Source organism: Ylistrum balloti, unplaced genomic scaffold (assembly GCF_031769215.1).
Source record: "Ylistrum balloti isolate Yb309-2 unplaced genomic scaffold, AGI_CSIRO_Ybal_v1 Utg369782, whole genome shotgun sequence".
NCBI lineage: Eukaryota > Metazoa > Mollusca > Bivalvia > Pectinida > Pectinidae > Ylistrum > Ylistrum balloti.
In genome coordinates this window covers 2,150,244-2,166,447 of record NW_026781970.1, presented here as the reverse complement: position 1 = coordinate 2,166,447, position 16,204 = coordinate 2,150,244, and the positions used below count along the sequence as shown (strand labels likewise).

At 33.4% G+C, this 16,204-nt stretch overlaps 1 protein-coding gene across 1 annotated transcript in view; it reads right to left on the bottom strand.

The window, feature by feature from the left end:
* Window positions 1–16,204, bottom strand: part of LOC132544190 (protein unc-13 homolog A-like) — a 135,740-nt gene that overhangs the window by 34,349 nt on the left and 85,187 nt on the right. Inside the window, 7 exon segments of the mRNA XM_060207758.1 lie at window positions 1,051–1,178; window positions 4,249–4,290; window positions 4,511–4,652; window positions 10,396–10,502; window positions 11,751–11,921; window positions 13,168–13,391; window positions 13,970–14,047. Coding sequence (XP_060063741.1) covers window positions 1,051–1,178; window positions 4,249–4,290; window positions 4,511–4,652; window positions 10,396–10,502; window positions 11,751–11,921; window positions 13,168–13,391; window positions 13,970–14,047 — 892 coding nt within the window.

Genomic DNA, 16,204 nt, shown 5'->3' with positions numbered 1-16,204 from the left:
TTTAAAGAATTTGCTGTATTTCCCCTATTGGGTTTCTCTCGTCTGGCACCTGGGTGCTGAGACCCACTGTTCATATAAGATTAATTTTTATTTATCCACGAATGTTTAGGAATAAATTTGGGCAAAATCTAATCATTCTTACAGGAGGAGTGGGATTTTCAGGAATTTGTTCCATTTCTGCTATTGGACTGCACAATCACCCGTGGGGCAGATACCCATCATTTCTATGATTTCTCTTTACCCGAGCAGGCTTCTCATAAAATCTGGGCAAAATCCAACAAAAACTACAGGAGTAGATTTTTTAATGAATTTTCTTTATTTCCCCTATTGGACCCTGCCCTTCCCTACTTAGGCTTATACAAAATTTATTCTCCTTCACCTACAAATACTTTGGGCAAAATCAATCATTCCTACATGAGGAGTATGATTTTAAAGACATTTTGTAAAGTTTATTATGAAGAAGGGATTTAACATAAAAAACAAGATAATAGCTTGATAACATTTTAGGTCGCAATGAGTACCTTGAAGAACAATCCTGTTTACATCCTGAAAGTTTATATTTCAATATATTTCTTAATTTCAATCAATAATTTACTTGCAAAAAACAAATCACTGCGATTAATTTTTACAAATAAAAAATTTAAATGATTCTGGAGACAAGGATTAGCATTGTTAAGGATTTATTACACTATAAAAATGAGTTACTCTAACAATCTAAGGGAGGTAACTAATGTTAAACCAAGTGTTTGCCTAATCTATGGGTTTACACCAGACAAAATTGTAACAATTCATTAAAAATCAAGAAACAGAGTTAAAAGAGGTGAGAAATTATTATTAAAAAAAAATTTCAAAAAAGGAAATCAGAAAACACAAGTAAATATAGTAATGATTGAATTTATAATAAAATATATAGACATCAAAGTGTACAGAAGGAAAATGAAGTTATGTGAATGCACTAGTATATATACACTGTTAGGCTGCTTAGTGAATGACAGGTGACCACAGATGACCGATGGGTGGTGTCCAGGCAGATACCTGACAGAAACTAACCTAAGTTATACCAAACGTCCATTTCGCCACTCAAAGTGGTCACATCAATGATAGTCTGGCCAAGAAAATCATCTGATTCTCGGGTGAATGTTTGTCGCAGCTTAGATTTTATATCATCATCCTCATCCCTGTAACACACACAAAGCACTGCCAGAAATTAACACAATGCAATCAACAACCAACGAATCACGTCAGGATGACGGAATGATCAAACGTAGGCTACGATGCAGGGCGGGCCACTGGGCACTCATAACAGCTGCCAGCTCGGGAAAACACACGGCTAAAAACAGAATCACACACTAGGACGGAAAAATATAATACATATATATATATATATATCAACACTAAAGAAATCACGCAGACTGATGACACCTGTCATGGCCGACACTGTTGCCATGGTTACTCACCTAGGTTGTACCATACATCCATTTCACCGCTCAGTGTTCGCACTTCAATAATCGTTTGGCCAAGAAAGTCATCAGATTCCCGAGTTAATTTCTGTCTTAACTTGGATTTCAAATCGTTGTCTTCATCCCTAGAATTCGATGGTCATATAATATTGTTGTAGAAAATTACATGATCTTTAAATCTAAAAGTTGTAAAAAGAAACCCCTTGAGTAGCCTCCAGGAACATCGTAATGTTAGTAATAGACCTGTCCTTGTCGAACTTTCAAGCAGGTTAACATCCAAGGAGACATAACAGTATCATGAGTCGGTCATAGTTTAAATACTTAACTTTTTCTGTTAAGATATATTAAAACTGAAACCAAGATAAATACTCCACAGAATTTCAATGAATCCTTCTGTTTCAATAAAACAATTTGCCAAATGATTCTTATGAAAACTTTATCACTAAGTTCTATTTTATTTAGTGAATGTGGCACTTCCTCGTTTACTTCTCCACAAAACATTTAGAAATTGTTTATTGTTTGGTATTGATTTTATTTTCTGTTTTGATTTTTCTCTAAATATTAGAATGTCATCAGCTTTACAATAAGAACAGATATTTTGACTAAGTATTAAATTTCTAATATAAGCGATATATATATGGTTAAAAAAGGGATTAACACTTTATCAATTACTGCAGAGATTTTACCGACATGACAGTGTCTTGTCTCCCTTTCTTGTAAACCTGCTCTCACAATTTATTAGTTTCATATGATTTGAATATCAAACCAATTTAACAAGTGACAGGAATTTCAATATAAACCAGCAGCAGTACTATCAATGTCTATAATGGTAATGGACAGTACTGATATGACTTTCTGTTCGGTAACGTCCATAATGTTTACTGTACTTGTTCATGTCGAATGTGGTCAGGTCTAAGAAGACATATTGGTGAGATATTGGTCAATGTCTAATCTAAACTGCTGCTTAATCTGACAGGAAATATTGGCTCCTGTGTTATATGGAATACTGCCGAATCTGACATGTGTTATCTTGAATCTTGCCTAATCTGACAGGAAATATTGGCCCTTGTGTTATCTCGAATCCTGCCGAATCTGACAGGAAATATTGGCCCCTGTGTTATCTGGAATCCTGCTTAATCTGACAGGAGATATTGGCCCCTGTGTTATCTGGAATCCTGCTTAATCTGACAGGAGATATTGGCCCCTGTGTTATCTGGAATCCTGCTTAATCTGACAGGAGATATTGGCCCCTGTGTTATCTGGAATCCTCTGTTATCCGACAGGAGTTATTGGCCCCAGTGCTATCAAGTGTTATCTGATAGGTGATACTGGTCCCTGATATATAGAATCTTTGTCAATCTGACAGGAGTCATTGGTCCCTCTGTTATCAAGTGTTCTGCTTTATCTGATAGGTGATACTGGTCCCTGATATATAGAATCTTGGTGAATCCAACAGGAGACATTGGTCCCTGTGTTATCAAGAATAATCACTTATCTCACAGGAAATTTTTGCCCCAGTGTTATCAAGCCTTATCTGACAGGTGGCATTGGTCCCTTTTATATGGAATCCTTCCCAGTCTGACATCAGGTATTGATACCTGTGTTATCTGGAATCCTGTCTTATCTGACATCAGGTATTGATACCTGTGTTATCTGGAATCCTATCTTACCTGACATCAGGTATTGATATCTGTGTTATCTGGAAACCTGTCTTATCTGACATCAGGTATTGGACCTGGTGTTATCTGGAATCCTGTCTTATCTGACATCAGGTATTGGACCTGGTGTTATCTGGAATCCTGTCTTATCTGACATCAGGTATTGGACCTGGTGTTATCTGGAATCCTGTCTAATCAGACATGAGATATTGGTACCAGTGTTACCTGGAATCCTGTCTTATCTGACATCAGGTATTGGTACCTGTGTTATCTGGAATCCTGTCTTTTCTGACATCAGGTTTTGGTACCTGTGTTATCTGGAATCCTGTCTTATCTGACATCAGGTATTGATACCTGTGTTATCTGGAATCCTGTCTTATCTGACATCAGGTATTGGTACCTGTGTTATCTGGAATCCTGTCTTTTCTGAATCCTGTCTTTTCTGACATCAGGTTTTGGTACCTGTGTTATCTGGAATCCTGTCTTATCTGACATCAGGTATTGGTACCAGTGTTATCTGGAATCCTGTCTTATCTGACAGGAGATATTGGTACCTGTGTTATCTAGAATCCTGTCTTATCTGACATCAGGTATTGGTACCAGTGTTACCTGGAATCCTGTCTTATCTGAAATCAGGTATTGGTACCAGTGTTATCTGGAATCCTGTCTTATCTGACAGGAGATATTGGTACCTGTGTTATCTGGAATCCTGTCTTATCTGACAGGAGATATTGGTACCCATGTTATCTGGAATCCTGTCTTATCTGACATCAGGTATTGATACCTGTGTTATCTGGAATCCTGTCTTTTCTGACATCAGGTTTTGGTACCTGCGTTATCTGGAATCCTGTCTTATCTGACATCAGGTATTGGTACCTGAGTTATCTGGAATCCTGTCTTAACTGACAGGAGATATTGATATCTGTGTTATCTGGAATCCTGTCTTATCTGACATCAGGTATTGATACCTGTGTTATCTAGAGCTCTGATTAATCTGACAGGAGATTACAGTCCCTGCGTCATTTAGTCTAATGCATGCTATTATCTTTTCCAAATTGTTAATTACACCTTCCTTTATGAGTCAGTGTTTGTTCAGAAAACGAAAGGAAATGAAGAAACAATAAACTTACCATACTCGTACTTTGATTCTGTCAGAGGAGTTATGGCACTCACTGAAACAAACATTAAATCAATTATATAAGCAATAAAGATTCCAATGGATGATAGAGGAATTTTCATGTTAATAAACATGATTTTGCAAAGGTTTGGATAAAATCTATTTGAATAAAGTAGGTCTTCTCCTGATTTTTGTAACTAAAATGGGTTTTATTTCTATATGACATAAAAATAACAAGTAAGGGAAAGTAATAAGAAACAAGGGAGGCAACTCACAAGTAAAACTTCTCATTCCACACTGGGTTAAGGTCCTGTGGCACAGTTTTGGTCCGTTTCTTTACCTTGCCGACCTGGACTGTTACATAAGGATCACTGGTGCCGGTCTTATCTTTGCCGATAAGTCCCTGGGCACATATCACTGTGGATAGAACACAGTAAAAGCATTAATCTGGGGAAATATTTATCATAGAGATGTTCATCAAACCATATGTCACGCACTAAAAATAGAGCAATGTAGCTGTAAGTCTTGGGAGATCATGTTGGAAGTGAAGTAGAATGGACGAAACTGCAAGGATGAAATGGATTTATGAAATGACCAGAGGAGTTTGAAGGAAAGATGGAGTGTATACCATGAAATTTTGTCATTTGACACACCCTGGATCTGGGTAGAATCTTCTAGGTTGGTGCTGAAGGGAATAAAGACCACTGATTTATTATAATCAGTCAAAACTCCAGTGTCATCTACTGATTGACTGACTGACTGACTGAATGAATGAATGCTTAAAGTTTATATAAATGTAAATCTTTTGAATAGTACTTGCAACTAATCATGAATATGTTGTTGATAAATAATTTATCTTAGTAATCTGTGCTAACCTCATGCAGTTTCAAAGTCAATGTTTCAATTAACCAAAACAAAAAATTCATTTTTTTTTTTTGCTATTTTTTGTGTATGAATCACCAACACAGACAGAATCATTGACTTACAACAATTAGTTTTAGTCATCTGAGGAATCTGATTCAAAACCTTTTTTGTTTTAAGGAACTGTCAAATATTATAATGATGCCAACCGTACCTGCATTATTCAGATTTAATATGTAGCATGAATGTGCTTATTTCTTCTTACAGGGAGAGATGTGATGATTTATGGTATAAAGTCACAAAAGTGTCTTTATGTCTGCCATTGAGATGACAAATGGAGTACATCTACCTAAGGCACAGTCGAGTATTTAGCCAACATTGCTAGCATAGTGTGTATCTATCTCTTCATTCCTGACAATATTACAATCTCCATGTTCTTTGTTTGACTGAACTCCTTGATTTGAATTTGTAACGTGATGAAAAAAAAATTGCGAGGTAAATAATGATTATTTTCTGTTAAGACACAATGAGCTTTGATAACTTACTTACTGGTACGGGCTGCAAAGGTCAATGAATCTTTACTTGTAGCTGGTCAAACATTTGGTAGGGAGACAGGAAACAGAGGATTGGCTGGTCAAACATTTGGTAGGGAGACAGGAAACAGAGGATTGGCTGGTCAAACATTTGGTAGAGAGACAGGAAACAGAGGATTGGCTGGTCAAACATTTGGTAGGGAGTCAGGAAACAGAGGATTGGCTGGTCAAGGAGAGACAGGAAACAGAGGATTGGCTGGTCAAACATTCGGTAAGGAGAGACAGGAAACAGAGGATTGGCTGGTCAAACATTTGGTAGGGAGACAGGAAACAGAGGATTGGCTGGTCAAACATTCGGTAGGGAGACAGGAAACAGAGAATTGGCTGGTCAAACATTCGGTAGGGAGACAGGAAACAGAGGATTGGCTGGTCAAACATTTGGTAGGGAGACAGGAAACAGAGGATTGGCTGGTCAAACATTTGGTAGAGAGACAGGAAACAGAGGATTGGCTGGTCAAACATTTGGTAGGGAGACAGGAAACAGAGGATTGGCTGGTCAAACATTCGGTAGGGAGACAGGAAACAGAGGATTGGCTGGTCAAACATTTGGTAGGGAGACAGGAAACAGAGGATTGGCTGGTCAAACATTCGGTAAGGAGACAGGAAACAGAGGATTGGCTGGTCAAACATTTGGTAGGGAGACAGGAAACAGAGGATTGGCTGGTCAAACATTCGGTAGGGAGACAGGAAACAGAGGATTGGCTGGTCAAACATTCGGTAGGGAGACAGGAAACAGAGGATTGGCTGGTCAAACATTTGGTAGGGAGACAGGAAACAGAGGATTGGCTGGTCAAACATTTGGTAGGGAGACAGGAAACAGAGGATTGGCTGGTCAAACATTTGGTAGGGAGACAGGAAACAGAGGATTGGCTGGTCAAACATTTGGTAAGGAGACAGGAAACAGGGGATTGACTGGTCAAACATTTGGAAGGGAGACAGGAAACAGAGGATTGGCTGGTCAAACATTTGGTAGAAAAACATAAAGGTGACATCATCGTGTAAATTGCCATTGTGTTTGATTTTAAGAGGTAATTTTCAGAAGTTTTTAGAAGGATCTGTATAGGGAGTTGCAGTGTAAATCTTTTCAAGATTCTTAAAGATAAAGTTGATGGTGATATGAATGAAGTATGAATGAAGTGGCTATTGCTTCATTTTCATGCCTGGAAAACAACTTCTTACAATGGATGTGTTACACTTACAGAACATCGATTATTTCCATATAAATAAAAACATTGCTGAAATTAACAGAAAATTCAAATATATTTCAAAAACAGATGTCTGTAAAATTGCTCTACCATTTTTGTCTTAAAGCACGAAATTTTAATCATTTCAATAGATATGTATATTAAACACTGTCCTGTATTTTAACACAGAATCATTGAACATACAATAAAATATAAAAACATACAAGTGAAGGATACATGTATTTGAAAACATATAGACACAAAGCACATTAGTTATTGTACATAAAGCAACATCACAATATCATACATGTAATGTAACATTACATACAACACATGACAAAATCAGAATAAACAAACTTAGTATATAGAATGTTATTACACTCCAATCCACAGTTAATATTTCAAATATTTTGGAAATTTAGAACTCAATGTCACAAACACAATTGACATGGAGCAAAGTGAATTATCTCCCTTTGGCATATCAACCTAAAATTACATTAAACCAGTTAATATGAAACAGTTACAGGTATAAAGAAAAAGCCTAAAATAATTGGCTACTAATCTTTGTTTACTTTAAAAGTACCATAAGTGCAGAATTATAGAGAAAAGAGAAAAATGAACCAATATGTTTTACTTCAATTATTTTTGTCTTAACAGGAATATTGTAGATCATAACAATTGAGATGTTATTATATAATCACTGGAAAACCAGCATGTCTAAAATGAAGCATCAAATTTCAACAGCAGTGTCCAGAATCATGTACAGAAAACTATGGAGACCACTGAATGAATTCAGATCAGCCCAGACTAAGCAGCCGTGCCTACACTAAGTGTAAACTATGACAAATGGTCATTGAAAGCCAAGAATTAATTTAGGAGTATTGAAAAGTATTTACAGAGGATCTTCATTGAAAATGAAGACCAGAGGAATCCTTCCTGGAATTGCAGGCTTTTTCTATTGAGTAACATTTGTCTTCCTTCAGAATAATAATTGTTGGAAAGTGAAAAATTAGTATTTACTTCACGTTGTCATTATTCAGATATACAGTATATTTTAAGGCTTAACAATAATTCTAAAATATTGACCTTTTAAAGAACTCTTGTGACAGAGACTTATGACATTTTTGTCCATTAACAATGTAGCATATAGTGTCCTGAAAAGCTAAAACTACAATGTGTGAATGTTGTTTGATGTTATGTAACTACAGACTTTATTTCATCAAATGCTGCCTTTTGTAAATGTGAATTATAACAATGAAGTCCTGTAATGTGAAGTGACCATCAACTTTCGTGCACTGAAAGCAACTAGGAACATCTTGTGACATGTAAGTATAAATGTTGTATCAAACACTGATGCAATATGTCTCTACTCCAGCAAAAATGAAGCAATTATATGAGATGCCAAGCATGGCACTATACATTACCGTTTCTTCATCAATATTTAGATTAGTAAGCCTAAAACTAAAGTTTGTTAACAGCAGATTCTAAATTTTAATATTAACTTATTCAAAATCAGAAAAAAAATCCCACAAGGTTAGGTTGATAAGAAAGTGGAAAGTTAATGAAGTCAGTCCCTTAATATTCCAATAAGAAACTCTTTATAACTTCTGGAACTGACCAAAGATCCTAGTGGGATTGTGACACCCATTATTGTTTGATCTAATTTGTACTTTGAAGTTTAGGTCTTGTCCTGGTATTTTTCGTCTTTCTTATAATTTTCTTTCAATCATATGACATTTGAGAACTCCTCTGAAGAAATAGCAATAATAATCTTGAACTTTAAAATCATACAAGGCCATCTGTAAGCATTTTTTCTATCCTGATCAGTCCCAAAATTAAATAAGCACACCATCTGGCACCTATCCACATGAATTTTGATGAATATGTCTAGTATTTCTCAAGAAGTAAAGATTACAAACTTTCATAGTCAAAATCCAAGATAGTCACCTCTCAGTCATCACCTCTCAGTCATTTTTTTTTTTTTTTTATCAGTTTGAAAATCAATTGAGCACAACTAGGGACCAAGGGGAACCTCAGTATTAAATATGGGAAAGATCCATTCAGTACCTCTGATGATAGAGTGATAATATTGTGTGAAGTTAATCTCTTACACTCAAGCAAAAAAAACCTGTAAAATCACCATTTTTCAACATGTAGAAAATAAGAATTAAAAAAAATCTAGATATGGAAATTTGTATAGTCAATATCTAAGATCCAAATAAAAGAATCTCTGCAAGATTATTTTTCATCAACATTTCTAATTATCAACCTTTCTAATTATCAACCTTTCTAATTATCAACATTTCTAATTATCAACCTTTCTAATTATCAACATTTCTAATTATCAACTTTTCGGAAATTAGACACAAAAAAAAAACCTACAACCTTTAAGCAATATATTTACTACACAGATGCAAGTCTGTAAGTGACCTGATGACAAAATGGACATGGAAAATTACAAGAAAACTACAACTGTTTCACAATATTTTACCTCTGTGATGGCATCAGTAGTAGGTATCCATCATTTAGGAAGAATTTTGTTATAGATGTAGAAGGGTCAGATGGAAAAATAAGGATAAATGAAAAATCTTTTAAATTCAAGATGTTTGCATTAAACTACAGCCACTGTTAGTCCAGAATACTGGGTGCAAAATTGTTCTTTTTGACCAAAAATGCCATTACCAAGCTGGTGAGATGGAATCGGTTGAGTGGTTCTGGTAAGCACACTATGTATATATATAGGTATAAAAATCAGTTGACCTTTGACTAAAAACAACTAGTGGTCAAGTGGTCAAAACTACCTGTGATGGAAACTTTGGCTGACCACTCATGTGTGCCTTGTAATACATGATGTTGGGATTGCCTTAAATGGCCGGAATGTAAACCCCTAGGAACTTTGAAAATGTCTCTGAAATAACACAAATCATATTAACACAATATATCAATATCTACAACATTTCTATCCATATCAACTATATATCACACTCAACACAAATCAGGATGCAAATAGGTTCACATAAAATTAGCTTATGGTCCTTTTTGTTAAAAAATCCAAAATTACATTTGTCAAAAGGTTTCAAATTCAATAAAAAAGTAAAAAGGCATTTTGTGATTTTTGTTTTTTAATTTGAATATTTTAAATAAATATATTGAAATTATGACATTTTGAGAAATCAAAGTGCCAAAGCTAATATCAGGTGATGATTTGTATCCTGAACAACATATATCATTTCAAGCAAATCAATAATTAGGTGAAGAATGTATTGAAACAGTTTGTGAGTTAGAGTTATCAATTTATGTTACTTTTTTGTTCATATTCTAAACAAAATTATTTGTAAAAATAAACAATCCTTCTTCATTATTACTTTTTTCATCACAAAAAATCCAATTCTCTCAAAAATCAAAGAGTCTTCACCACTTTATTATTTGCCCAAAATGAACAGGTGAACAAATCACAAACATGTTTAAGTGGACACACATGATGCTGGACATGCAGTCAGTGACGGATCACTGACAACTTACCAGTTATAGCTATTTTTGCTGACCACTTGGACGTTCCATCTAAAACACTTTGTTTGACTGCCTTCATGTGTCCGCTATGAGATTTTTTGTCTACCCCGAACACTTCCCTTGATAAACAGTGCAGAAATTAATGAAGCCATATACATATATATGATTAGTGCAATCAAACAACTAGATTGTTCCACCTGTGATAAGCCCTGTAAGACTCCTCTAGTCCTGTGGTATCATGTGGGGAATTTTGTGTTGTACACTAGAGGTAAAACTATTCACTACTTCCATGAAAGATAATATCAGAGCAATGTTTACTTCTAAAACCTGTAACAAAAAATGTGGGATTATTGTTTAGGTTGGGCTTATCACAGGTAAATTGTGCTTAAAAACTGTAAAACTACATATGCAATTCCATTTGTGAAGCCCAGCATAAATGTTCCTTAAAAAAGCAGCAATTAAGAAAATGTTATAAACCTAGAATTAAATGAAGTAAAACTTCTTGACATGTGGTTTACAAATATCTTCAGATTTCTCATTGATTGTTATTGTTTATAATCACAGTCAAATTCATGAAACAACTATGATGGAATACGGAGTTTTGACCCCCTCCCCCTCCACCTTTTTAAAAAAAATATATTTCATTACATATAACAAATCAATCGGGCACAAATTGTAACAACTTAGTGAAGTCCTTCATAAAATTTTTTATTTATTATTTGTTTTAACCATCAAGTCAGAATTTTTGTATTTTTGTTTTGTTATGGAAAAAGATTCTGCATACACAGTGTTACATTAGAAAATGCAATCGAAACATTAAAGTCCATATCAATTTTAAGACTACCAGTACATGCTACATTTTTTTAATAGAATTATTTCCCTTAAATTATGTTTATCTATTGATTTAGAAACATTCAGTTAATGTGAGTATATATGTCTTGTTTTCTTTTTGAACATACTGCCAATGAAGTAAAAATTACCATTCATAATATTTCACAGAACTGTTTCATCAGGAGATAAAATACTTTTGATTTGTATCATATAACTCTAGTCAAAACTCAAAAATTATTTGAACAGTTCTTTTCCCAAAAACTTAATTTCTTGTTTGAAATTTCAAGCGAAAAAAAAAACTATTGGTGTAAGTTCACTGAATAAATATTTAAATGTTAAAATTTTAACAATATTGTTCTTTTTCATTTTAATTTATCATTGGTTTTCAAATAAAATGACATTGGTTGGTTGCTAGATGATGACTTTAAAACAATTTTCCAATTTTAAAACATCTAAATCATGCATTTTCTCAAAAACACATTAAGAAATAAACACAATTTTTTGAGAGTTTTTTTTACACAGAGTTGGTTTCTTACCTAATTAGATCAAATATTTCTGGCTTATTTCGCTCTCGTATCTTCATCCTATCTTTCATGGCCATTATAATGTTATGAGTTTTGTCTTCAGCTCCATGTTTTGAGCTTTTCTCTGCGGCTCCTAGAGGGTAGAAAAGTTACAAAATTAGGTTTTTAATGTAGATGTTGATACTATACATAGGTTGATACGATAAATATGTTGATACTGTAAATATGTTGATACTGTAATTATGTTGACACTGTAAATATGTTGACACTGTAAATATGTTTTTATTGTAAATATGTTGACACTGTAGTTATTGGTACTGTAAATATGTTGATACTGTAAATATGTTTTTATTGTAAATATGTTGGTATTGTAAACATGTTGATACTGTAAATATGTTTTTATTGTAAATATGTTGATACTGTAAATAGGTTGATACTGTAAATATGTTTTTATTGTAAATATGTTGATACTGTAAATAGGTTGATACTATAAATAGGTTGATACTATAAATATATTGATACTATAAATAGAACAACTAAGTAATATACTCTAGAGTATTTCTATATACACTTTTCTGATATCATCTGAGCTTTTATCAGAACACAAAGAAAAATATACAAATAATACAATAACCTGCTTAATGTCATGATAATCACTTCGATACCAAAACAACCTGCTTAATGTCATGATAATCACTTCGATACCAAAACAACCTGCTTAATGTCATGATAATCACTTCGATACCAAAACAACCTGCTTAATGTCATGATAATCACTTCGATACCAAAACAACCTGCTTAATGTCATGATAATCACTTCGATACCAAAACAACCTGCTTAATGTCATGATAATCACTTCGATACCAAAACAACCTGCTTAATGTCATGATAATCACTTCGATACCAAAACAACCTGCTTAATGTCATGATAATCACTTCGATACCAAAACAACCTGCTTAATGTCATGATAATCACTTCGATACCAAAACAACCTGCTTAATGTCATGATAATCACTTCGATACCAAAACAACCTGCTTAATGTCATGATAATCACTTCGATACCAAAACAACCTGCTTAATGTCATGATAATCACTTCGATACCAAAACAACCTGCTTAATGTCATGATAATCACTTTGATACCAAAACAACCTGCTTAATGTCATGATAATCACTTCGATACCAAAACAACCTGCTTAATATCATGATAATCACTTTGATAAAACCAATAATCTGCTTAATATCACAATAATCACTTTCAGACCACAATAATCTGCTTAACGTCATGATACTCATTTTGATAAAAACAATAGTCTGCTTAATGTCACGATTAATCACTTTGATACCATAATAATCTGCTTAATATCACATTACTCACTTTGATGAAATGTGATGAAACTTTTATTTGACCTTCACCCTTAATATACTTACTTTGTAAACAGTCTGCATTTAGAAGGTCCTTACACTTTTCGTGACATTTGACCCCACACTCTGTACAGCGAACACCTTGCCGTACCATGCCCCATAGCATTCCCTCACACTCGAAACAGTATGTTGGAGATGTTGCTGTCCACACAACAAAATTATGTGGCGTTGTGCTGGAGATGGGATATATCAGTGCCTGGAGTGTCTTTTTGTAAACATGCATTTTCTGAGAATGAGAGAGAGAAAAAAAATCATTAAGAATTAATCATGTACTATCATTCAACACGCCACGATATCATACAGGTAATAATTGTACTCTAAACAGTCTAAAATTTTGAAAATATTTGCATAAAGAAACGTTGTTTAAGTAGAACTGTCTTGGGAAAGATCACAAAAGAAATTACATTGACAGTTTTTGGCAGCCAAAACAGTGAAGGGAATCCTTATTCACTTCTCTAGCTGCAGCACCACAAAAACCGTGAAAGATTACTTCAATTTATAATATAAATCAAATGAAATGATCCAATTTACCAGTTTTTCATTGACTAGATGCATTATTTAAGAAGTGCGTTTGCATTAACGACGGTAAGATTTGCATATGCTGTGTCCGAATGGTGATTTTCTCGGTTAAATTTGGCATTCTTAAGCAGTGCCTTTTCAGTATTAATGATCTATTTGTAACATCAACTCTGACACAGATTGCGAAAGTACAGAATCATTTAAAACCATTTCTACAGAAAATGCTTTAAATCATGATAACACAAGATTGGAGGAAGAGGGAAGAATTAGAAAGGATATACAGACCAGTTCTTCGTCCTTCAGTGATTGTCTGGCGACCATGGCTGATGGCACTCCTGCATTCCTGTTCTTTACCTGCATGGTCTGCAAAATCAGTAAAACACACACATATATATATAAAATTTTAATGGTCATTTTATATTAATAATGCTACGATCTACGATCAAAATTTACATAACTATATGACTTTCATTGATACTCTCTCTCACTTATTTCATGGTATGAATATTTTTTAAGGCAAATCATTACATGTTACACCTTCATAATATGTATACATGATCTCAGATGAATTTCCATTTGATATAGGAATTTATGAAGTAACAAGAGGCCTAGTGGCCTTGACAGTCACCTGAGATAAGCAATATTGAATATAAAGGTTAAAGGATAGTTATCACGTGCCACAAAACAGAAATTGCGACAATGAACATGTGTGATATGCCAAAATATGACATGGGTATATTCACTGTATAACAAGGTAATCATTTAATATAAGTTATTCCTTATGAAAACATTTCATGCTTTTAGTATACAATAGAATTCAATTAATTTAATTAGATTTAATTACTATTTTACAACTGGAGACATATTTAAGGTATCCCTTTTTTCTAGTGATACAGAAATAATCACAGGCCTTCAAAAGACAACTCTAGTTTTACTTAAGGTTCATGTAGATCAAGTTTTCTTTTTTTAAAATGAGGTGACTCATCATCTAAGTAGATAATAGATTAAAGACAGTGCATTAAGTTAAATTTATCAAATTATAACTTTAAAATAAAGTGTAAAAATTGAGAGAATTTTACACTTAAATATTTGGCAAGATCCTACTTCTATGAGATGTTCTTAGGGACACATTAACAAGGAATGTTATGTTCCAAATACAATCTTATATAATAATCAATCAACATATTGACTTCCACAGCCAATTATATCAGTGTATAGTTTATTTAGAAAGAGTTAACATTCATTGTTATCACTTAACATTTAATTATAATTATATGATACATGAAAATGGAAATTTGTTACCATGGTATATATAAAACCTATACCAGCATTAATTCATTTTTCACATTCATAAAAATTTAACAAGTAATAAATATTGGGTATTGAGGAAAAAAACAAGTTCTAAATAACACAGCAAATGTTATCAAAATTTCACATAAATGTGTAAAATTACAAAATCATTCATAAATTTCTTATCTATTTTTAAAATAAATAGAAAATCAATTAAAAGAAAATTGATAGAAAAACCAATTCTTTTCAATGGTTACCAAACTTTCATCTCACAATTGGTGCCTAAAAAAATTTGGCAAAACAAATATTAGACATCAGATCATTGGTGCACAGAATTAGACAACATAAAAACAGATTGTTAGTGTGATACACACCAAAACAGTAATATTTAGAGAAAGTGTTACGCGATATTAAAACAATATTTTGTGACATGTCCGTAATTTAAATTAAGATACCCTGCAAGGTTAGACACACCAAAGACAAAATTATCAATTTACCAGCATGAAAATCTACAACATTGAAGGATTGAAACTGTTTCAATTATAAAACCACAACATCAAATATACAAGTAACATAACACATCCCTGTTGAAATGAAAAGCAAGAACAAAAATTCAGCAACATCCAAACAAATAAAAAACAAAATGTATTGAACTAACAAAAATATATATTTTTTAAAACACAAAGAAATCATAATTTTCTTTTTTTCCTTTTCTATTCTGAAAATTTCACATTTTGTTTATATGTTGTTAGAGAAGAACAGCTCAGGAAATTTCCTGTACAATTGATTTCTGATTAATATGTATAGATTACATCCTGAATATGTATTACAGCAACCTGTCTATTACTACTACCTGTCTACCTAGGTCAATTTCTATTATTTTACTAAGAAAACCTGTCCATTACTACCACCTGTCTATCTAGGTCAATTTCTATTATTTTACTAAGAAAACCTGTCCATTACTTCCACCTGTCTACCTAGGTCAATTTCTATTATTTTATTAAGAAAACCTGTCCATTACTACCACCTGTCTATCTAGGTCAATTTCTATTATTTTACTAAGAAAACCTGTCTATTACTTCCACCTGTCTACCTAGGTCAATTTCTATTATTTTACTAAGGAAACCTGTCTATTACTTCCACCTGTCTACCTAGGTCAATTTCTATCATTTTACTAAGGAAACCTGTCTATTACTTCCACCTGTCTACCTAGGTCAATTTCTATTATTT